General features: G+C 41.3%; 1 protein-coding gene across 1 annotated transcript in view; it reads right to left on the bottom strand.

Moving 5' to 3' along the window:
• Positions 1–24,969, bottom strand: part of CACNB4 (calcium voltage-gated channel auxiliary subunit beta 4) — a 769,275-nt gene that overhangs the window by 265,181 nt on the left and 479,125 nt on the right. Inside the window, exons 8-10 of the mRNA XM_078681745.1 lie at positions 21,101–21,159; positions 8,770–8,879; positions 4,596–4,747 (exon numbers count right to left, since the gene is read on the bottom strand). Of these exons, the coding sequence (XP_078537871.1) occupies positions 4,596–4,747; positions 8,770–8,879; positions 21,101–21,159 (321 nt within the window). The remainder of the gene's footprint in view (positions 1–4,595; positions 4,748–8,769; positions 8,880–21,100; positions 21,160–24,969) is intronic.

The raw sequence follows: 24,969 nt of genomic DNA, 5'->3' as shown, positions 1-24,969 counted from the left end.
GCCCCAATGCCGAGCTGTGATTGGTCTGAGCGGCGTGGTTCGGCACTCAGACGGGGACTGGGACCCTGTGTATGTTCCCCACCACGATGTGTATTACAGCCTGGTGGGGAACAAGCAAAGTGCGCATCACTGTTTGGCCGGCCCAAGGTGGTCGGCCAAACAGTCATACGCACTTAGAGTGTGCCACCACTCCTCCCCGTGAGACCCCAGTCCTGCCCTAACCCAGCCGCATAGCGAAAAATAAAATGATAATAACAAGGTTATTACCATTTTATTTTTCCTGCTGTGAGAGCAGTGGGGCGATGCTCCTCTGCCTTAGCGGAGGAGCCGCCCCTGCTATAATGGTTGTGGCAATGACTTATAATTCGAAAACATTCCTTCCGTCACGGTTGTCCGGATCTTTTTCAAGATGAGCAGTTCTGCTCCATTTTACCAGAATCTTCTCTGGTGAGTCAGGCTGGCCTCATAGTTGTGAAAAACAATCAGAACTAGGACGGATATTTATCAGAAAGTCTCACTCTTACCCTTCTCTTTTATGGTCTCACATATGTAAAGGACAAGCTGTTAAGTGGCATTGTATTTGGTTGCCCCATAAAGCAGTCAAGTGATCTATTTGGTATTTTGGTGGCACAGTGTCAGTGAGCAAATGTTATAATCGGGTAATGCCCAAATGGCCTACCAGCCTGTTAGACTGTTAAATGGGACTTATTGTGAAGTTGAGTGCGGCTAACAATAGGTTTATAGAGTATTTTAAATGGACTGGTACTATTGGGCTCTCAGTAATGCACTTCCCAAATTTACCATTTTGAGTGCTTGGAGTACCGGCAGTGGTTCTGCAAAATTCTGTACAAGTGTCAAAGAAGGCTGCTTTTGCAGCTGATGTGTGCAGTGACACACCTTGCAGCTTTGCAGTTGTTGTGTACTAGACTTTCAAGTTTTTCAAATAGACCCTGAGACATTCAGGCGCATACACTTGTAACCAGTTGCTACAGCAGGCCGGCTGGAAAAAGACAACAATGAGAAGCATTAAGACCTCAACGGTGGCTCAGTAAAGAGCTCCTTCAGAGGCAACTCTGATATCTTCAAATAGCCTTTTTTCTTCTGTCCTGATTTAAGTTTTATGTATGTATATTATTCGGTTCAAGAAGATTTTTCTGCAAGAAGGTTTGGCCTACACCTGACCTGCTGCTTAATGTCCAGGAGTGAGGCACACATGAACATGGCAAAGAAGCTTCGCGAAGAGCGGATACTCGCGTATGAATGCACAGACATACATAAACACACATTTATGAATTATCTTTTTTGTGATGGGCTGGCTATTATTTCTATATTTTGATCGAGCTAGGTAGGGCATGTGTCAGGAGCCCCACAAATATCTCTTTTTCACCCAAACTCTGACTCTTTAGGAAGATGACATATATTTTAGATCTATATTTGGCAAATTTGTAAGAGTTTTTCTATAGTGGAGAGAACCTTTTCTATTGTTGGAGAGTGAAGTGCGGGGGCAGGAACCAGGTTAAAAGATCCACCCGAGTCTTACCTCCCAATTTAAGGAACTCATTTTGTCGACCGTAGAGTGTGATGGGCAAAGCTGATCCATGAGAGATTCACACCTGTGATGTCTGGGTTGGACACATGTGTCTGCAGTAAGTATCCCTTTGTGTTATCTTACTGAGATTGGAGCTTTGCAGAAGGTGCGATATCCCATCAAGCAACTGCACGGACATTGGGATCTGAGACTCCCCCAGATTACGAAGATCTCTACAGGAGAGGCCCAATCCCCTGACTATCAAATGTTAGAACCTATAACCCGTGGGTTACAGAGATTTTGTAGGCATAGCCTCAACTTACACACCTACCATTTATCTCAAGTTTCTTTCATGCACCACACTTAGGGCCTGCTTTAGAGCTCAGGGGGCAGGTTTTTCTGGCACAATCATGACGGATATTCCCTGTTCTGTATTACAAGTGACACTAGATATACTGCACTTATAATACGGCGGATGGGATATCCATCATGTCTGTGACAGAGTGTGGTGGAGAGGTGTGGCACAGCGGGCAGAACTGATTCCAGAGCACAGACCTCAAGGTTCAATCACCGGTGGCAGCTCAGCTCAGCATCATATGACTCTGAGAAGAAGCTCATGTAATCTCCCGGACAGCCCCAGTGCCTTGAAACCCTTAAGGAGGTGATAAGTTTGTGCTTGACAAGTATGAATTATTATTATTAGAGAGTAGCCTGTCCACTGAACAACTTTGTATCAGGCCCACAGAGCTCTTGCATAATGCCTGTTATCATAGAAGGGCATTGTAAAAGTATTGAGCAATCTCATTTCTGAGATACCAAGGTGAACTGGAAATCAGGATACAGGTGCACAGTGAGATTATCCAATATTGTCATACAAGTGCACAGGCCACAATAGCTGGGAATAAAAAGAAGATTTGAAAACACGTCTCGGAAAATAGAACTGTACTTTCTAGTTACTTTGATATATAACTGTTGCATGGTGCACCTCTGTATCTTGTTTGAATTTATATGGTCTTGTTAGGATGGCACCTGGACGGTGGGTGCTTGAAATGTGTGCACAATGCCAGGTACATGGCTTTTCGTTTCTTCCTACCATATTTGAGATATTAGGTTAGGTGCAATCTCTCTCAAGGGTTCCACTGGTGTGCTTAGGTTGAACTTAGATATTGAGTAAACTCTGTTGTTGTGAGGGAGCGTGAGCAGCACATGTAGCAGGGGATCCCGATTTGAAGTCTGGTCATTTTATCCATAATAAACATAGAACAAAAAAGGTAGTAGAATGCAAAAAAATAGGAAGGTCCAAATGAACTACTCCATAAGCTGGGCATAGGATAACTGACAGGGCACGTACTATCTGTTCTATGAAGGGGGAGGCGTGGTTGTAAGAGTGGTAGGACATCCTCAATGAATTTCTTAAAATAAAAGCCTTCTGTCTGGTGTGATTGCATCTTCCAGTCCTGGATCTCATTTTGTATTGTGGTACTTGTCGTTTGTTACTTTTTGTACCCGACTATAAATAGAAAAATACAAAGAAAACATCATGTGTATGAGCTACTAATGGCATGGCACAATTTAAAAATGCCAAGATACTATTGTAGTGAAAAGAGGCGGGGGTAGAGGGATAGGGAAATCTTGGTCTTTGCGCTTTGAAGGGTTGGCAGAAAAAGCGAGAGGGATGCTGGGCCAGGGAAGGCTCTGAGTTGAACGTAGTACATTGGCCCATTTGCACATGCAAGTGCAAAAAAACAACTCACACACAAGTGGTTTAAGGAGCTTGGTCACAAAGAACATCTGGAAAGTTCATTCCATGCTCTGTTTCTCAGCTCCACAACTTAAGCGCTCAGTCCTGGATCAGTATGTTTTGATCCACCAAATAACTGTACAGTAGCACTTTGCAAAATTAAAGAGAGAACAACTGGAAAAAATGCTAAGTTTTCCCCAACTCTTGCCTCTCATATACTCAGCTGGAAACTGCATAGGCACAAGTCCAGTGGAAACCGTGAAAAACAACTGAGATCTAGAAGAGTGATCTTGGTGCAATAATATTAGAATAATTGGCCTTCCTAAATACACTTTCGTGGAGAAAGCAAAAAACTGCAACTGTTCACAAAGCTAGCAGGAGCTTGGTAGGGAACACAAAAACACAGCATTAATCTATGCTGTTCAGAGTCAAGACTGTGATTATGCACCAAACAAAAGTAACTTTTTCACCATAACTGATGCTGTGTGGAATTTGATAGAAAGTGTGCAATTTTTTTTCTGCTCCTCACTTCTTGATGGATGAGGAGCAATGGGGTCAAGGTTTTTATCTGCAGTTTCCACCACACCACTGGGTGCCTATCTATTTTGGAAATCATTTTTTCATACAATAATGTTTTCATTTGTAATTTACTAATAAAAACTCAGACGCAAGATATTAATAAAACTTTCTATCTGAAGCTTGTTAGGAAAGAAGAGGTGGTGGTATTGTTCTTGTTAAGCTTTCTGTGACCTCAATGTGTTGCAGCAATATTTTTCACACAAGTGAAGTCTCTAGAAGTTGGAAGAGGCCACTAACGGCAGGGGAAGCAGGAGAGATCTGCAGATTCAGGTCACAGGCATTAGACAGATCTAAGCCTATGAAGAGACCACTTCTGGTAAGCAAAAGAAAATATAAATAATGAGTGATAAAGAAGGACTGCACCACCCCTCATCAACACCCACCACCAGTCCTGCAGGAGCACTCTTATTCAAAGTCATTTGAAGTAAACATGTTTATTGCAGCACAATAGTGGAGCACCAATGCGTGATTAGCTGACACCCTCCTATAAACACCCCTTCTCTCTTTCATTCTGTGCTTTTTCTCTCCCGCACACAGTTATATACATGGATAATGGGCTACATTTAGCTATATTCAGGAATACTACATTTTTATTACTTGCCTTCCACTGACTTTTCCTTCATATCAATGTACAGTGTGCATTATTAAAGAAAAAACCTAGGAGAGGCAAGATTCAAGCTGCAGTACTGTATACTAAAGGTTGATTGATACTTTGGTAACATCCAGGAAGTAAAGGGATGTAAGTACCTTCGGAGATGAAACTTTTACATGCACAATGATGGGTGCTAATGATGTCTTGATGAGTTGTGCAGGGTGGTTGATTGTGTCCGCATCGAGAACAACCAGTTGTAAAGATCGGGCCAATTCAAAGATTCTCTCAATCTCACTCTGGACTTCGGCTAAAAAGAAAAAAAGCAAACTTGTTCATAGTTTGCCTGGGTAATAGAAACAAATATCAAGAGTTTACATTGTACCTTTCTAATAATATCACTGAATGCAATTCTACGCGTGCTTTACATTCTATTTCTAAGAATGAAACATTGCACCTATTCCGAATTCTACCCATGGGTCTGACTTTTCACATGTGACAAACCTCCTTTGCACCTTTGGCCAAATCCTTGCAGTGTGGAGCACAAATGAAAGGGGTGTGGCAATCTGCTCACATAAAAATCTATTTGATATTGGATATTTAATGTGTCTACTTGACAAAGGAGATTAACTGTTTTCTCTGTTAAAACTGTGATATAACAGTACACACCAACTTAACGTAAGGCATCGTTTTCTAGTACTTTGTGGAATACACAAACATAAGAACAAGTACATAACTAATTTTTCAGGCTTCAGAAACACTTTTTGTATATTTAGAAACATTTGATATGACGCTAACAGATTCAGATTTGCCTGGCTTTACTCTTCCAATCTAACAATAGTAAGGGACAAATGTACTAAGCCAGTTAGAGGTTGCGTACTAAGCCAGTTAGAGGTTGCAAACCCTGCAATTCGCTAAATTACGGGGGTTGTGACGACTGAATGGCTTTTAACTCTGTTACCCAATCACAAAATGGGATTAGAAATACATAAGTAATCACAATTTGGAATGGACTTGTTTAGAGTGTACATTACACATTGTGATGGGCAATCCAATGTATAGATGGTTTTTGGCCACAATTCCAGTTGCAATGCATTGAAAAATAATTGTCTCTCCAAAGAAGGCGGCAACCCATTCGCAAAGGGGTCCCAAGTATTAAAATTAATTCTAAAATAAGTCTGTTGAGGAGTAAGCAGTGGTTCAGAAGACCACTGCAAGCTCTCAATCAACCATTTCAAATGATTGAAACTTTCTTCTTCAAAAACAGCTGCATTGAAAAAATAGATTTACTTTAGTTAAATGCCATCACAGACATAGTGGCCTGCTGACCCTAGCACTATACCTTTGATTGCATCTATCCAGAGTAATTCTCAATTTGCGACCTCCCTCATTAACATTCAAGAGGTGGTTAGGAATGTTGTCCACTCCAAACATAGGTCGATTCACAGAATCTTATTGGATTTGCCAAAACTCAGTGCACAATTTAGGAACACTTTTTGCTAATCCATCGGGCCCTAGGTCATTTGTTGCACTAGTGCAGTTACACATGTTAAAGTCCATTAAAGAGTAAGAGTGGCCCCTTATAGACAAGAATGGGCCTGCATGGATCTAACTCACTTCCAATGCTCATCAAATGCAAATGACATCAACACAATCATAGGACTTGGACTCCAGATCAAGAAAAATCAATTTAGTTTCTAGGCTTGAGACAAAACCTAACAGCGAGTCATCGTGGCTCCAAGCCGAAGACATTGCATATCATCTTTAGACACTCAGGGCCTCATTTATGAGGCCCCTTGCGCTGCTGGATCATCACTTTTTGTGACGTTCCGTGGTGCAGGAGCCTGTTCCATATTTACGAAGCAGCACTAAGCCATTTTTCTTGGCTTAATGCTGCCTCGGACACAGTTTTCTGCATTAAAGGGGTGTGCAATGGGTGTTGCCAGAGCATTCCCAGTAACATCCATGGCTTTTTGACACTACCCCAGTTTGAAGAGAAATTGTAAATCTGACAAGGTGCAAAAAACGTACGCCTCGTTCGGGAGGCATAAGGGAGGCACAACGAGGAGAAATATCTTTATTTCTCCTTGTTTTTCTTTTTTTCTTTGTGTGCTGCATTCGGCAGCACACATAGAAAGAGGAAAAAGCATCTTGTGATTGTTTTTGTGCAGGAGGGTTTCCCTTCATGCACAAAAATAATCATCCCTGAAATGCAAGACCCTTGCACCATGGTGCAAAGGTGCCTGCATTGGTGCACGGCAGCCCATTGTGCGTTGGCACAGGGGAAAAGGACAGGAATGTGTAGTATCTGGTAGATACAGCACATTCCTGCCCTTTTCCTTTGCTGAAGGGCAGTGCTGCAGGAAGGCCTGCGGCACTGCCTTACGGCAAAATCTCATAAATGAGGCCTTCTGTTTATCAGAAACCCATTGAGGGGAATTCTTACACTCCAGGACTGTTATCAGGAGACACCATTGAAGCAATCTGAAGACGATTCACTTTCACTGGACAACCACAGGTCTGACTCAAAGGAACATTTTTATCACTGATAAAGCCTCAAATTGATTTGCCATTTATGTCTGTCCTCTGTTTCTATCCTGCCTTGGCCATTAAGCACAAGCTAATAAATACATCTTTCCGCATCCCCCATTGCTACTGGTAGATGCCAAGATTCAACTTTTATTTCAAGACCCTCACCAGGGATTCCATTTGTAGGTTATATTCTATCCCATATGGGGTTTTAATGCTTTATTTTGTTACTAGTCCCACCTAATATATTAAATGACGTTAATTTCGAATTGTTTAGTCACTCCTGACATGATATAAATTGTGTCTTGGTGTGCCATGACTTCCTTGATCTCTGTTAATCTACCAAATGTTGAGTTGGGTGCATTTAAATTAGACTGTAGTCCTCCTGGTTGGAAAGTACCTGTGTCCAGGTGAGGTGTGAATTTGGGTCAGCTAAAATGGGCCACATGCATCAATTTTGGAAATAGCGATTACCTGATTGCGATTTTCTGTGAATCGCAATTAGGTAATCAATATTCCTAATTAATAAAACTCCATCATGAGTTTCATATAGCGATTCCTAAGGGGCCTCAAATCGACCTACCTCATGAATATTAAAGAGGTAGTTCACAATTTGAGCCCATTGGGAATCGCTAACAACACAGGGATGGTGGCCTGCTGGGTTCACCAGATCACCATATCCGTGATTGCTTTTAAATAAAGCAATCATTTTTTTTAAATGCAGCCCGTTTTTCTTAAAGGAAAACTTGTTGCATTTAAAAAAGAAAAATGAAAAATTTCTTTAAACTTTTTAGGAGCAGGTAGTGGTCCATGGGACTTAAAAAATGTTTTTACATACATTCACAAAGGGGAAGGGTTCCCATTTGCGAATGGGTTACAATCAGATTGAATTTGATGGAAAACCGCAAATCTTTTGTGACCGGTTTTTGGTTGCAAACCCATTTTGCGATTCGGTAACAGGCTACTGATACCTACATTAGAGGTTGGTACATTGGAAAAGCCTTTTTGTGTTCGCAAACGGGACGATTCTGAGAATTGGCCCGTCTGTGAACGTGAAATAGTTTCTTACATGTGGCCCGATATATCTTACTCTGTTAAAGGGTCAACAAATACTCATATTATAATAAAATTAATTTGGAAAAAAATACTTTTTTGGTTCAGTAGCCTTTCCAAAGATTCAATTAGGCAGGCACAGCCAACCGAAACCCTGGCTGCTCATGATTTTTTCCTAGTGTGATATTGTATCCTGTGTTTCCTCAAACTGGCCCTTAACAAGCGGGGAATTTTCATTTTAAATCTCTTTTAAATGTCCAGGTCCTACTAAAGGTATTTAGCTACACAATTCTATATGATATCCCCACCTAGACTTCAGGAATGTCCATTGCATGTTGTCACTTTGAGCCTGTAAACTTGTGCTATTTCACTACCCTGTGAACTGTGTCTAATTTTCTCCTGAAACTCTATACCTAGGAGACTCATATTTTCACTCTACAGGTTACACAATTCAGAGTTTCTTTGCCAGAGAATTCAAAAGAAACACCAAAATACATGTTGAAGGCAGAAATAGTTAACTATCACGTAAACAAATTCACACAGAATCTGTTCCATTGAGTGCAAGATCCTGAAGAGGAAATCATGTTCCCGGCAAGAGTGTGGTAACAGAAAGGAAAACTTAAAGACAATTAATCTAGAAAAGAGAAGTACAAAGTACTTCTCAAGTAAAAGTCCACATTAGTCAAGAATTGCCATCAGTATAAACTGTAAATATGCCTTTCAATCAACAGGGCAATTATTCAATCTTACCTAAACTTGATCTGGTGTTTGAGCGCTCGATTATTGCTCTCTTGCTGGGGTTATTGAGTACCGACCTCTTGGCAAGAGAAATGTCAGCTGTCACTCTAGTTATTGAAATCCTGAAAACAAGAACAAAACCAAAGAGAGTGAGTTGCGGCAGGAGGAATCATACAAAGGATATCGCGTAATTTTAGCCAAAAGTGACTCCCCCAAACTTCCTCTTATGTGGATGTACCAAACACCTAGAGAATAGAAAGGTTTCTCAAAAAACCCTGGATGGACGGTTCATTTACACTACTAAACTGTAACATGCTCCAAGTCTCAGTGGCATCTTGATACATACATCAAATACTACTTAAGTGTCCCCACAGTATTTCCTAGTAACTTCATTCTTGATTGTACAACTGTGGTCTGTTGACTGTAGCATCCCATTTATACTCGTGGAGCCATGGGTTGACTCTATTACAGTGGTTATGTGTCACTATGTGGGGAGTTGGGTTGGAAAGGAAGGTATAAGCAACACATTTGCTGTAGGAGGGTCACATTTCAGGTGAAGAAATCCAATGCACTCTTCCTGTTAAATATTTTTAGTTATGCCATTTCCAAAGGTGTGCACCCTTTTAGACACAACAGTGTGTCATCATTTTGTCTACATGCCCTAAAGGATGATAGGTTGGTTATCAGGGCTCTCAGATGTTCCATGTAAAGACAGGATGAGAGTAGGAGGAATTAGGTTGTTTTCCTTGGACAGTACATTATAGAATCATGATTTGGCAGACTTTGACTTCTCAATGTTGGCTATTGTGGGGATAGCTAGAAAGGCAAGAACCAATTGAGTGGTATTTACCCACTGCCTTTGCCTTTGTTACAGATATTGAGGATAGCCCCATGGTCAATAATTCATCGTGGGCGGGAGCACTAGCCGTGCATTGTCAGGTAGTGCTTTCACAAAGGAGGCATAGTTCTGAATAGAGGAAGTAGTTGCTGAGAATTACCAAATGGGGTGATTTTGTTCAGCGCGGGGTTGCCTGGACTATCATGAGGGTCCATGATTATGTTGTCCTAGGGTGGCTTGTGGCATTGAAGAAGGCATTCCGGTGGGTGGCTGGAATTGGATCGGTACAGTGGTTGACTGGTCTCAAAGGGGAAAGCTGTCAGTGATGTTAAACCATGTGTCTGAGCCATATTATTGTATAGTGAGACAGATTACAGTAGTCACAGAGGAGCTGATTACATTTTTGGCTGCTCTACAAATGCCTGCATAGAAGATGTCCAATTCTAGACATTTCACTGAGTGGTAGGGTTACAGCTCAGGGTGGGTGATGTGGGGAGAGGAGTTCTGCATATTTCTAATACAAATAGTTGCTTGGTGTCTTGCCTGACTTCTTGTAATTGATATTTCTGGTAGTCCATTCTGATAGAAATGGCATCTTTCTAGACTTTCTATCCACATTTGTTACAGAATTTAAATGTGTGGTATTTTAGTGCCTTGAAGTGTTTCTTGAGTAATGTCCAGCTTTCTGTATTACAGCTGCTAAGTCTCACTGAGACATGCACTTAGTCCTTTCTTTCACGGAAATTGGGGCATTCTACAGAACTGGTACCAAGCACGCGTATAGCCGCGTACATTGGTGGCAATAAGCTTGATGGTTCTGTTTTGGATGATGTGATTGTGTGAATATGTTTGCTGTCTCTGATACAGACTGTACATTTATTTTATTACACAATCCTTTAATCCCTCTCATCCACATCCACATAGATGTGCATTTATAGTATAACCTTTGAATCAGCTTTTGAATGTGTCCCAAAAGCATAAATACATTAACAGTATAAGGACATATGAATATATAGGTGCTGTGTAAACAGGATAATTTGAGGAACAATTGGCGATCTCTGCTATGATCTGAAAAGAAAATTCTGTTGCTGTTGTTACAGTTGAGCCAGTTTCAGTTTTATGTAATGCCTGGAATATGGCAGGGTCCTAAAAAAGCAATTTTCCTTCAGTTATGCCATGCTGAGCTTGAGGTTTTCCTCCACTGGAGGTTTTTAGGGAAACCACTTCAATCTTGTGATCACCCTGAGGATATTTGCTGGGCAAAAGTAATCCTGCCTAATCTTTTTACAGCTGTAGTCTGTGTCTGTATGCACATATGTGCATTTGAAAGAATGCCTTCAAAGGATTGTGTCTTAGTAGGAAAGCAAACAATGGTACTAATGTTGCTGTGGAATGATGTGCATAGCGAGAAGTAGTATTTCACTTTATTTGTTTATTGTATAGTTAATATTAGCAAATATGCATTTACTGTACTGATACATATGTATTGTTTGTATTATATAGTTGATTAAAACTATATGATTGTACGTTTTTTGCTAATTCTGTGAATTTCTGTTGAAATAATTTTAATATTTGTACTCAGTGATGAGAAGTATCTATTTTAGTCACATCTTGCACCATTTGATGATTTTAAAAATGCTGTTTTAATTGCCTGCTAATTGACTTCAGACACTTGTTGGTTTCAGCGTGTTTATTTATGTACCACTGACAAGACGGGTGCTAATTGCTTAAAACTCAGTATCAAATGCTGCCCTTGCCCTACTCTCCTCTGAACCTCACTTATTATTCAGCTCTCTGCCAACGGAAATTATATTCACAAATTTGCATGATCATCTTCCCACCGATTCTGGCATCGTCTGATATCTCATCATCATCATTTGCTTAGTCTGTCTGGAACACATTGGAGGCACACAGATATAATATTTTTCAGAAGTTGTGAGCAAGTCTGCATTGCATTTGTAAAATCAGTTTGCTATGGATCATGTCCTTATACTTGTTGGATATCTTATATATGGACAATTTAACCTCTGAAATGTCTTACATTTCCACATTATTTCACATTTGGACTTGAATGACTACTTGTTCTTAGTTTTATAGTTACTTCTGCATTGTTCCGCTGTTTCATCAGAATAAAGAATAACCCTAAATTGATTTGGCAAAGTAACTCTATTCTTAAGATATATTCCTTCAATGTGATTGTTTCAAGAAAGGTTTCCTTGTGCCCATTAGATTTCCTGTACTTGCATTGACTGGTCATTCTACTGTTCTCAGGCCATGACTCCTGAAAACTAGTGTCAATGGTCAAGTCTAGACTGCATTAAGCTTGGTGGAAGAATAAAGTTAGTCTGCACCTCACAAAGAATAATTAGATAAGTATCTGGCAGCTAGGAAGGTACCATCCATTCGAGGGGCAAAAATAAAGATCCAACCCCACAAGGCTTAGCAGAGCATAGGGCGACATAGATTTGGTACACACTAACATCTAAAAAAGGAAAACAAACACAAAGGAAGGTAAAATAGTGTCTTTGAAAAACTACATCTCCAAAAATCCTCACGGTCAGTTACAGGCATTAGCAGCCTCACTATTCTGGACAAGAAAATACAGGGGAAATATCTACTTAATTCTGAATGCATTGAAATAAGTGATGCTGCCGCATTCACGGTGCTTGATACCACAGTCCACAGGACTTGGGCAAGTGGTATATTAGCAAATTCCACAAAAATATGTTAGCGGAAATGTAAGTTTCAGGGAAGATCAACTACAGACCAACGTGTCACCACATGCTCTCGAAGATCCAAGACATTTGCCAGGCAGAGGCTAAATCTTGGGGTTAATTTTATGTGCTGTTCGTCCTACAGAAAATAGCTCTTTCAATGTATTAAACGTAGGCTTTAGCCTTCTGGCGACGGGGAAGAGTAAAAAAATAATATAACATGAATCAGCCCTGGACAGTAATACCTGAATCTTCTGAACTTATAGTGACATAACTGGCTGCTGGATTGGACAAGAGTGTCTGTAGAGGTCTCGAAGTAGAGTCAAGTTAATGAAAGAGATATATGTGTACTCCTAAGCTGTCTCCTCGAAGATATAACATTCTAGAACACTCAGAGTATGGTAAGAAAATGAACCTGAAAGAGGTACCCAAATACAAATTTATGGTGAATCAGCTACGCTGATCCCAGCACTGATCACATAACAGACAACACAGGTTCAATTGATGACACACTTGCCATCTTGCCTAACACGGCCAAAAAGGGTCCCAGTCAATAGAAGTGAAGATTAATGTACAGACTGCACTTGCACCTAAGGACACACAGAAGAACAAAACGTTGTTATGATCAGCTGTGCTGAAAGCCAAAAGTAGAAAAAAAACTATTTTGGCAATGATATACATGCATGGGGCAATAAAGTTGTTTATGATGAATGTTATCTGTTATATACCCTTAATTAAGGGAGACCACAAAGAAAGTTGGACATGTAAAATGTTCTTTACCCTATAGGTCTAAAAATGAAGAATCCATACAGGATGAAAGTAAAACAGTGGTCACCACATGGAAGGCACACAATTTCTGAATCTGCTTGAAGCATTGGAAGTTATGATGGGGAGCTCTGGATGCGGTTGTCAAAATCTGCCATATGTGTGCTCTGAGTAAAGGCAACTGAAGAAGACAACCCTAATATCTCCTGAGCTATGACAGCACCAGTCTACATAAGCAATGTGGAGGGAGCAAAGTCAAGCCTTGATGAAGATAGTTACCCGTCCCACTTAGGGCGACATACTATGGTATACAAAACACAATGGATGGAATGTTTGAATTAATCATACCACTGGTAATTACATGAGCCGCATTCCAGTCCATCGTTACTTTACACACATGCCACCACAGTTTGGAACCACACCATATCGAAATCAGTCTTGCTCTGCTTTGCTGAGAGCACTTCAGCCTGGTACTGCAAGGGCAGGTCTTCCCTGAACCGGAACAAAAGTAACCCAGGAATGGTTTCATCCTAGTTAGGGCTACTTAGGGCTATTTAGCCAGGTATACTTGTTTCCAGTGACACAGCGTGCAAGGGACCCAAGTCTTACCATACCCATCCCACTTAGAGTGACATACTAAAGTATACAAAAAGGTGATGGATGGAGAGCTGGAATTAATATCAGCCACTGGTAATTACTCAGGCTGGCTCCCAGTCCATCGTTATTTTGCACATCATGACATCTTAGTTTAGACCCACCTATATACATATCAGTAAGGGCCAAACCAATCCTGGGATGCTTGTGTTCTGGATCAGGGAGGACCTGGACTGGAAGTTTGAGCTGGACTGTTCCCATTAGAGCTGGGTCAAGACTGATCTTCATATAGCAGGTTTCAAACTGAGGTGGCATGATAGGTAAAAAAACAATGGATTGGGATGCGGCCCTGAGTGATTGCAAGTGGCTGAAATTAGTTCAAGCATTCCAACCATCACCTTATTGTTGATGCCCTATGTGTGATGAGTATACTCATAGGTGGGTCCTGCTCTCATTACACCTCAGGAACAAAGCTATACCTGGCTGATTAGCCCTGATAAGGGAAAATGGTTCTGGGTTACTTGAGTTCTGGTTCAGGGAGGATCTGGCCTGGCAGTTCGGCCTGGATTGCTGCCATTAGAGGAGGGTCAAGAGCGATATGCCCATGGCTAAATCCAAACTGATGTGGCTTGGTGGGTGAAAAACAGTGGATTGGGAGGCGGGCTCAAGCGATTGCCTGTGGCTGGGATTAATTCTAGCATTTCATCCATCACCTTATTTTCGATGCCCTAAGTGTGACAGGCAAGCCTAGACATAGGTTCTGAGCTCACTGTGCCTCTGGAACCATGCTATACCTGCCTGATTGCGCTCCTGTTCAGGGAGGACCTGGATTATCAATTTAGACTGGAATGTTACCATTGGAGCATGTTCGAGACTAATTTACATATGGCTCGGTCCAAACCGAGATGGCATGAGTGGGGAAAATAATGATGGATTGGGATGCAGCTTGAGCAACTGCCAATGGCTGAGATTAATTTAAGCATTCAAGATGCTCTACGCTCATATCATGCCAAAATAAAGACAGCACACCGACAGCATATCGCTAACAAAATAGATCAGGCAGGCAACTCCTCCAAGTACCTATTTCAAATCTTAAACAACTTTGTCAAACCACAGACCTGTTCCTTGGATACACAAGCTTCTAAAACATTCTGCAGAACCTTAGCTACACATTTTCAAACCAAAATTGAGAATATCTACAATAGTTTTTACCCTATGAGTAATCCACCCATTCTTATACCATTACATTCCCCCTTAGTGACACTAGGAAGCTTCAAACCTATCTCTGAAACACAAATGCTGGATTTACTAGCCAAAGCAAATTCAGGGTCTCCTTTCGATCCATGTCCTCCTCATGTCATTCCACTCCTCTCCCCTCTCTTTGCCCTAGCAATCGTAGCATTGTGTAATCAATCCCTGAGTCAAGCCACTGTACCGTAACAATGTAAAGCTGCTCATGTTACACCCATTATGAAAAAAAACATCTGCAGACTCCAAAGACCAGACTAACTATCGACCCATATCTCTCCTCCCTCTGTTGGGTAAGATACTGGGACACATGTAACAAACAACTCTCGATCTACCTACAGAACAAAAACCTGCTAGACATTTCACAATCATGCTTTCGACCATCACACAGCACTGAGACGGCTCTACTGGCAGTAGTGGACACCATAAAATTATCCATGGATGCTGGACATCCTGCCATGCTGGTTTTGCTTGACTTATCAGCAGCACTTGATACCATCTCGCATTCTATTTTGGTGCGGCGTCTCCAGCAAATAGGTATCCCGGGATCCACCCTCAACTGGCTGGTGGACTTCCTTAAAGATAGGGTCCAAACTGTCTCTATGGGTAAATTCCCTTCCAACAGCACCTCTATGGACAAGGGTGATCCGCAGGGCTCCTCCTTGAGCCCTTCTCTTTTTAACATCTATGTTGCTCCCTCAGCCCAACTAGTCAAGTTCTTTGGGTTTGAGGCATTTCCATACTTGGACGCACCCAGTTGGCCACATTATTTGTGCAAAACATGGAGAATGTAAAACTGAGATTCCACACATGTAGGAGAGAGATTTCCATATGAATGTCCCTACACTGTCTCCAACTTAATGGGGCAAGACAAAGATTCTACTACTTGGCAAAGCTTAGCTTTACTGGACGGAGGATTGATGGCTGGCAGAACTTAGTCCTCCTCCTTTGCCCAGTTGAACCGCAAAATACCTAGGCATTCTCATAGATGAAGACCACTGTCTATGGTGGACCATATTACCTCGAGATGTGGAACCTGCTTTGGTACCATGCGTCTCCTTAAGAAAATCTTTCAGTGGCTTCCGCTGAGCTCATGTAAAACTCTCATTCGGGCCCTAGCCATTAGTCACTCAGACTATGGCAATGCCCTGTTCCTTGCCTCAAATTAATATCTTCTATCAAAATTGCAAGTGGTTCAAAACAATACTGCCCACATAGTAAACAACCAGCCACCGAGAACTCCTTCAGTGCCTACACTCTGAGCCCTACATTGGTTACCCATCCATAAGAGAGCGCTGTTCAAACTGCTTTGCCTGACTTACAAAACCTTGTCAGGCTCAGGCCCAAAGCATCTACAGAATAGACTTATTCCCTACGCCCCAAACAGAAAGCTGCAACCAAGGAACCAATTGCTACTATACCCACAGCACATTTTCACTGCTAAATATGGAGGCAGAGCCTTTTCCCATCTTGGCCCATTTCACTGGAACAAACTTCCTTTGTTCATCCGTGTGTGTCAAAGTCTACCTGAATTAAAAAACATCTTAAAACCTGGCTGTTCTAACACCGCCTCTTCCTAATGCCTGTCTTTTCAGCGCTGAGATGTCCCTCCAGAGATGAGTCGCATACTATATTAAGATTAAAAAAAATACCATAACATAACATTGCATCCACTACCTTGTTTTTGATGCCTTCAGTGTGACGGGTATACCTGGATGTGGGTCCTGTGCTCATTGTGCCTCTAGAACCAAACTTTACCTGGCTGATGAGCCCTAATAAAGGCAAAACCAGTCCTGACTTGCTTGTATTCTGGTTCAGGGAGGACCGGCCTTGGAGGTTTTAGCTCAACTGTTCCCAATGGAGCAGGGTCAAGACTGATTTGCATTCCGCTGGGTCCAAACTGAGATGGCATGGTGGGCAAAAAATGATGGATTGGGATGTGGCCTGAGCGATTGCCAGTGGCTGAGATTAATTCAAGCGCTCCATCCATCACCTTGTTTTTGATGCCCTTTGTCAATCCTAAGGCATGGTGAGAAAATGAACAGCATGACTTGCTGTATTGTCCGGCTGTTTAGAAAAGGATATGCAAGGAATAGACGAGAGACTGAGAAACCTTAAATAATCATGATTCTGATCAACCATTTGATGGTCAGGCCTGAAGAAGGTGACAGGAGAAAAGATAGTTTTCCCTGACCTGTACAATAATAATAACGTTGAGCAGGGATTCAAAAGGATGTTTTACCAGAGATGATAGGTTGCGATTGAGAGGGGGCTGTGAGGGTATTTCCTATGGTCCCCTTCTTATATGATCCCCTGGATCCAGTTAAGAAAACTGAAGCACTTGAACCTGCCAGAAGATTCTATTTGAAGTCCATCTGAGGCTACTCAGAAAGAAGAACCCTTGAAATCCTCAGGCAGCAGTCTAGTCCACAAACATTTGGGAAATGAGTTTCGAGAAGCAAAAAAGATGCTCATCCAAAACCAAGAAACCACAAGAGGGGGTCATATATTTAATTCATGAAGCACAATACAAGTGCCTAGAAGTAGAGTGATGTGTCTTGAGTCAAAAAGTAAATCTTGTGCATGCTAAGATTGCACATTAACATAAAATACAACGTAGTATATCATGGTGAGCAGAAAAGAGGAGGAAAAGCAAATTGCGCATCTGAAAACAGAAAAGGCTTACACATCGATTTTGACAGAATTAGATTCGTACTACTTACCAGGCTAAAGCCTGAAATGTTCTGACAATGAAAATTACACCAGTGTTTAAAGTATATGTCATATAGAAAAATAATGATGAATAAATAATAGTTAATGAATGCTAAATATGTAACATCATTATCACCTCTAATATAAAATTGATATTATTCAAATTATTTGGTAGTTTTTTCGATGTACTGCCAAAACCAGATTAATAGTTATTGATGGCATCTTTCCAGTGGGCGCGCCTCTAATCCTGTGGGAAAAATTTGAGTTTTTCATATTTCAGAACGAATTACACGCCCAGATAACATTGGGCAAATTCTATGAATTGTGAACCAAGAAATGCCTGTGAATAACTCAGTGGGCAGTCTCTGCTCAAGTGCCGTTACTCAAGTCAACTTTCATCGTGAATCAAAAGACAAGAAGGGTGACTTGTTTGCACCACTTGGGAATACACCTATTCGGTTGTGAGGTGGACCACTGAGATGAGCCTCACTATGGATATATTTTTAAAACAATGATCACGTAAGAGGACGTCAGAGGATATCTAAATCCAATGGCGGTTAAGTACCGCGCTCAAAAAACAATGTGTCCCAGAACCTGTGTATCGAGCAAATTAGCTACACATAAACATGGCATGGACATTTCTATATATGCTCTTTTCTACTTTCAGGGATAATTTTATATCCTTAGTTGGGAAATATAATTGCAGAGGTAGAAAGGTTTCATATTCTTTCTTTGTTTTTCATAGTCTTCTACTATTATTGTTATTGATTCTTTATACACATTTTCCTCCATGAGGAGCATCTTTTTTTTATTGGAGGCATTTTCACTCAAATTAAAGATGCAGAAGCTACGTTGAAATGCTTTGAGCGTTTCCCACTGGAGGATGTGCTCTGATAATTTGTGAACTATCGTCTATTCATCAATGCTGCTCCACGACCTTCTTCACATTGGCAAACCAAAAGTTTAGTTCTGTGGTTACATTTGCCGCACCCACAAGAAAGGAAAAGTAGAAGAAGCTAAAAGTCTGAGCTCCTCAAATCCATTTTTTTTAGAAGTCCCAACATTTGACAGATTTGTTTGCCTAGGACTATTAAGAAGCTTGTTTGTGCATTGACTTCACTTCACCCGAATAATAAGGTTTGGGGTAGCCCCATAGTCGGCAAATGGGCGTTACAAACAATGGTGTAGGGCTTGTGGGTGGACAAGGCCCTATATTTTTATAAATATCTTGGAGGTAATAAGGGGGCCAATATATTTAGTTTTAAGTGATGCCCTTGGCATCATCAGTCTGCATACAAATGAGTTGCCAATTAGCTCCCTGCTCCTCGCTACTTTCTATTTGAGGGGGTGGTGAACCAAAGGACCCATATCTACAACTCTGGTAGGGCTAGGTTCCTGGGACACTGCTCAGCTGAAACGTATGTGCTTCCGGGTTAGGATGTGCAGGCATAGGGACTACCTGAGTGCATGGAGTTCATTATTGCACTCTTGCCAACTCCTAAACGATGCCGATGCATCTGTCTAGTATTATCTTTGAAACACAAGAGACCCAGAAAACCAGACTTTTACTGCAAGAACTGTGGCCATATTATCAAGAAAGGGCGATACATTATCGCCGCTTCTATCGGCAGGAAACTGCTGCTAAAGCGGCGATAATGGGCTTGATAATATGCCCTTGTGAAATCCCATAGCAGCCCAGGTTCTGGTGTTAACCTTGGCTTCTATGGGAATTCACAAGGGCATATTATCAAGTCCATTATCACCGCTTTAGCGGCAGTTTCCAGCCGATAAAAGCGGCGATAATGTATTGCCCTTTCTTGATAATATGGCCCTGTGTGTCTCTCTCCCAAATATAAAGCCACCTTTGCCCATCATTTTGATTTTTTCGTATTTTACGTTCTCTGTTTTCATTTGTTGCAGTGCAGTTTGTATCTGCCTGTCACACGTCTTCAGCCTGCACAGTGGCCAGTATTTGAACATCTTGAGAAATTAATTTGCCTGACGGCACAATCAGTTTCATAAAGATTTTCTTTTTCCACTTGTGGGCTGAAACTAAGAACGTTCGTTGGGACATCTAAAAGGCAACATTTTCCAATTTGCAACAGTAGGGCTAACCTCACTGGGGCCAAAGATACACTCTCACTTAAATAATGATATTCTGTTATAACAAATGTGGTTCCCCATTAAATGTACTTTCTAATTAGGTTCTCCCTAAAAGCACAGTCAACAATCAAAAGTAGTATCTCCAAAGTGCCCCTGGGGGACTGGGTGCCAAACACACCCAATTTACCCTTGTTTACTGTATAATACAATACAATAATTTACTATTCTATCTGCTGTCCTGCAATTGTGAGAGAAATCCTGGGCATGCTTTAGAGCTTGGATAGGATACTCGCCATAAACGTGAAGAAAATCCTGTCTACCGTATTGCAAGTGCATTATGTCCTATGGTAGTTGTAATAAAGGTGGTTGGATATCCATCACATTTGTGATGGAGTATTCTATCTGTCAAAATCTAAACCGGGTCTTCTGTACTTAGGCGTGTCTGTGGACACAAATAGTGTGAGCATGAAAACCGTATTAAATGGGGAACCAGAGTCCAAACAGCAGTACCATAAACAGCGGCGTCTAACTGAAGCAATGATGGACAAGGTACAGGTTTTGGTAATTCAGGGAATGTGAAGATACACTTAGCCTATAAAGTGTACCTCTCTGTCTTACGATAGCCTGAAAAACTCTACTGGGCATTTTTAAAATCAATGTTTTTTCGATTCTTAAAACTTGAACCACATATAGTTAAACACCTCACTTTTTCCTTACTGGAATAAGGTACAGTAATATCGAATCACGGTGTAAAACTGGATTGGGGCAAAAAGAAGAGCACAGAATGAAAACAAAGACAAGAACAATGAGGTTTCAATAGAAACAAAAGAAAGAAAAAGAGAAAGAAACAGTAAATTGCGATCGGGCTATCTTTTAAAATCTAATAATAGGTCCAAAAAAGATGTGTGTGCGTGTGTGTGTATATGTGTTTGTGAGTTCATATACATATATGCGTTGTCTAAATGCAAACTTCACACCCTTTGCCAGCATGACATCCGCTGGGTAAGACCTGGAGGAAATCTTATGGGCAAACAGCGCGCATTCCAAACTTGCAAACCACAGAACAGGAGACAGTCATTCAACTATCAGTACTTTGCTCTGTTCTGAGGCGCATACGTTAGAATGCCATGCATAAAGTGCGCTTGTGAATAATTGCCGATACCTGTGCTATTGATCTTTACCAGGTGCACAGTTTGCACCAAGAATTGCCTCCAACAAAGATAGAGGAGCATGGTGAGAGCACCTGGTGCTTGCTTCTCTTAAGTGTAAGAAAATACAGTTCTCAGAAGTTATGCACGTCTTTCCAGATCTCAACAGACTCCAACAACCCTCCGACCCTCCCCCAAATGCAAATGACCACGTTTCTCACCTCCCATCAAACCTGTGCTTCAGGAAGTCAAAAAGGGCTTTCTGCATCATGTCTGTCACCTTCCCAGAAGTGAGGAAGATCGAAAGGAAGAAAATCGATGGAGAGAAAGAAGTGACAGGTAAGAAAAGGAGCAAAGGACAGACGATATACATCACTCATCATCATTCATTTGCCGTCACGTGGACAGGGTTCATTAGAATGCGTTGCCATGTCGCCTAATTCGTGCGTTGCCATTTTTGGCTACAGCATTTTAATTGCAATTGGAAAGACTCAATCAACACCCTACGAGAGATTCTTTGCAAGTTTTCTGGTTCACACTTTGAGGTGCGCCAGCCTCTGGCGGTCCGCTGAAATGTGACACGTGTGCAGAACATCACAGCTCTCTGAAGCATCACAGGCCCTATCCTCCACCATGAATCCAGGAAGATTAACCATTTCATAGCTCAGCTCATAGATCCAGCATCCCCTGTGCAAAGGAGTTAGTTGTAGATTTTACTTCAGTTTAATCACCCTCTCCAACACCCAGAACTCCTTCCGGTTCTTGGACACCCAACAATGTCTGTACAAGATCAAGGACCACACACCATTCACTTCCCCTGCTTCAAAAGTTTCAGCAAGACAATGTCGCAGCCTTGATGTAATTCACACATAATTATTGCATATAGACACATCCAAACTTCAGAACCTTTGATGTATACCTTTTCTGCGTCCCAATAGACCATCAAATTCGATAGATCAGTTTGCTTTGTTGACACTCTTTCTTTGTCTTTTGTTGCCAAAATGCTTCACCACATCTTGGTTCAGGAGAAAATGAGTTTTACAAGAAGTAACAGTACCTTTTAGTGGGCGAACATAAATGACATACAGATGTTACCAAAACACATCCTTCGTGAGCTAGTACAAAGGCACTTAGTTGACTTGGCCATTTAGATCCCTTCGAAACATTTAAAAAATATTCATGTTTTTTATATTATATTGTTTTGCTTTATTTTCTTTCATTTCATTCTCTTTTTCATGTATCCGTTATTTCTTGAATGTAACTCTTTGCATATATTTTTCAATAAAAATGACTTGAATACAAAAAAATATATATATTCATGTTTGTCCAATACTGATCTTTTCTTGTATTTACTAGGTTTTTTTTTTACCGAGATTTATATAGCGCAAACTTGACCTGCAGGTATCGGCTTTACACGAGCACCAGTTGCGTTACATGAGTACACATTCATTTTTGTTGGGCACGGGGAGATTTAGTGATTTGCCCAGAATCACAGGATGTTTAGCGTCATTGCCGAGACTCAAACCTGGTTCCCCAGCTTTATGGTCGACTGCCCTAGCCGTTAGGCACAACTCCTCTCTCCAACTACTTTTACTGGTAGTAAAAATGTATAGTGTAGTAGCTGACATTACATCTAGTGACGTGTGGAACACTTCAAGTTAGTTAACGCACTGTATGCTTTTGATTGTGCAGTGAATGTGTATCACTACTTGAGGTATTATTAAATAAATCGCTTGTACAAGCGAATACAAATTACACACCCATACACAAGGCAAGGAGTTGTGTCCTCCAGGAGTATGTGGACATGTTACTAGATTCACCACTAGGATTTACAAAGTGATGTTAAGGGGGGCAGGTGGTAATGTTACTGAGAAATTGGGATAGGATAGGAAACACACCCCTTGGGAATCATAACCTATGATTGTCCACCTCAGTCGCAGAAACCTCAGACTTCAACGAGGCAGATTGTCAGGCCCAAAAGTAACCCTAAGTATAGCCCTGCAAGACAGAATAAGGTGGTCCCAAATGGAGTTATGCTCGGGCCATCTAGCTCAGGGTTCTCCAAAGTCAGTCCTGGAGGGCGGGATCCATGCCAGATTTTTAGCATATCCACATTTAGATAAACATAGTTACTTTAAAAATCTAGCATGGATCTGGCCCTCCAGGACTGACTTTGGAGAACCATGAATTAGATCCCCATTCCAACTGGTGAAAGATCGTGGAGTGCATACAGTCTCCGTCGGCAGCTCTAAAAGTCAGCTAGAGTCGACTGATGGTGAGAAGTCATATTCTGTATCCCCTTCTAACACTGTTGTTGCACAACATGCAAGTCACCACTGTTTATCGAACAGAACCTTGCCTATCAATCAAATACATAGCGAATTGACCTCTATGAAATGGCGACACAGCTGGTTGGCCACAATTGCCTCTGTAGCATCAGCAGTAACGCTCATCATTTCTTGGGCCTCCTGTTGAAAACCAGTTACTAAATGAAATCTTATCCATGTTTTTTTCTGGAAATGATACCTTGATGGGCATTGGTGTTATATATCCAAGCCCACTTGTCAAACTAAGGTCTCAGGGCGGCTCCTGTGTTACTTGGTTACGGAATTTAAGCTGATACTATCAAGCATCTGTTGGCATACAATCTCATGAAAAACTTGGAAAAGTATATATTCTTGGACATCCAGCCTTATTGCATTGTCTAACATAAGAAGAAACAAGGCTTGAAAGCAGCGTATTCTCCTTTTTGTTCTCCTTTTTCGTATTACAATTATTAGTGCTTTTATTTTAAGATAATTTAGACCCAGACAGGAACTGCTTTTAGATGCTTTTTCATATTTTCAAAGGTTTGCCAGGACAGCATGGCTGGGGACTCTTAGAAAGGGTTGTCTTCAGTTCAAACTGAGAGGAGGACCTTGCATGCTGTGAGAATCTTTAACTTCCTCCTTATAATGAAGGAGGCAGCGAGAGAAAAGCATAGTGTCTGCGGTTTGAAGATCCTGGGGCTTATTTAGAAGCCCCTTGCGCCGCGGGTGCTTGACTTTTTATCATATAAAAAGTGGCGCACCAGTGGCGCAAGGGTCTTGTAAATAAGCCCCCTTATTTGTTGACAGGTTTCCTACATGAGCACGCAAGAAGAATTGTCAATTGAGCCCGGTTTGAGATTATTTCTACAACGCAGGAATTATTATTATTTTATTCATTGGAGTTTGCTTTAACTCCTGGACATAGCCTTTTTTTTTGTTTTAAAATTTTTTTATAGAAATTTTCAGACAAGTCATAAGCGAGCAGTATACAGTCAGTTACATTCACAAGATTTCCAATACCACATATTCACCTAATGATATCTGCATTTACTGCACTGTCGCTTCCATTGCTATATGGGGGATGTGGGTGGAGAGAGGAGTACTGGGGAGACAAATGAAAAGGGGAAGGAGGGCAACTCAGCAAGGGGAGAGTATTTTAGGCCTCCCCAAAGGGAGCTTCACAGTATGCACTCTAATGCATGAGGGCAGTTGCATTGCACTGCAGCCGAACAATAACCCCTAAAGAACCGAAATCACAGCAGCAGGGGGTGTGGCAGAAAGTCACCCCCAGCAGCAGCCACAGGCTCTTCCACGCCTGCGTGGGTGTCGAGGTACAATTCTAAGGGGGGCTAAATATCTTTGGGCGGGTCCTGGCCATAGTTCCATTCACCTCCTTAAATTCATGCTGTCCAGGGTCTTTCTTCTTCAACCACCCATGTGCAAAAGATCACACGTCTCATCCTGGAGATAACAGCTACATCAGCTTTAGTTTTGTTTAACTCCACACTCCTTCGAGCACTGACTTGTCTCCATACATACTTACCACTGCTGGCTTGATCTGAAAGAAGCAACCACACCACTAATAAAATGTAAGTAGGTATTGTTGTAAATATTTATTCTTCATATGTTTACTGCCTAACCGGTTTTTCTTTTGAGGAATACCTAGAATTGAATAATACTTTGGTGTCTGTTATACTTAGCATGAGCTGGTGATTAACTGTGACACTTTAGTGCATATGGGAACAGAACTGCTCAGGTTCACACCTTTCTTATCTGCTATT

Source organism: Lissotriton helveticus, chromosome 3_1 (assembly GCF_964261635.1).
Source record: "Lissotriton helveticus chromosome 3_1, aLisHel1.1, whole genome shotgun sequence".
Lineage (NCBI taxonomy): Eukaryota > Metazoa > Chordata > Amphibia > Caudata > Salamandridae > Lissotriton > Lissotriton helveticus.
The sequence above is the reverse complement of the archived record's forward strand: the minus strand, read 5'-3'. Positions and strand labels throughout refer to the sequence as shown.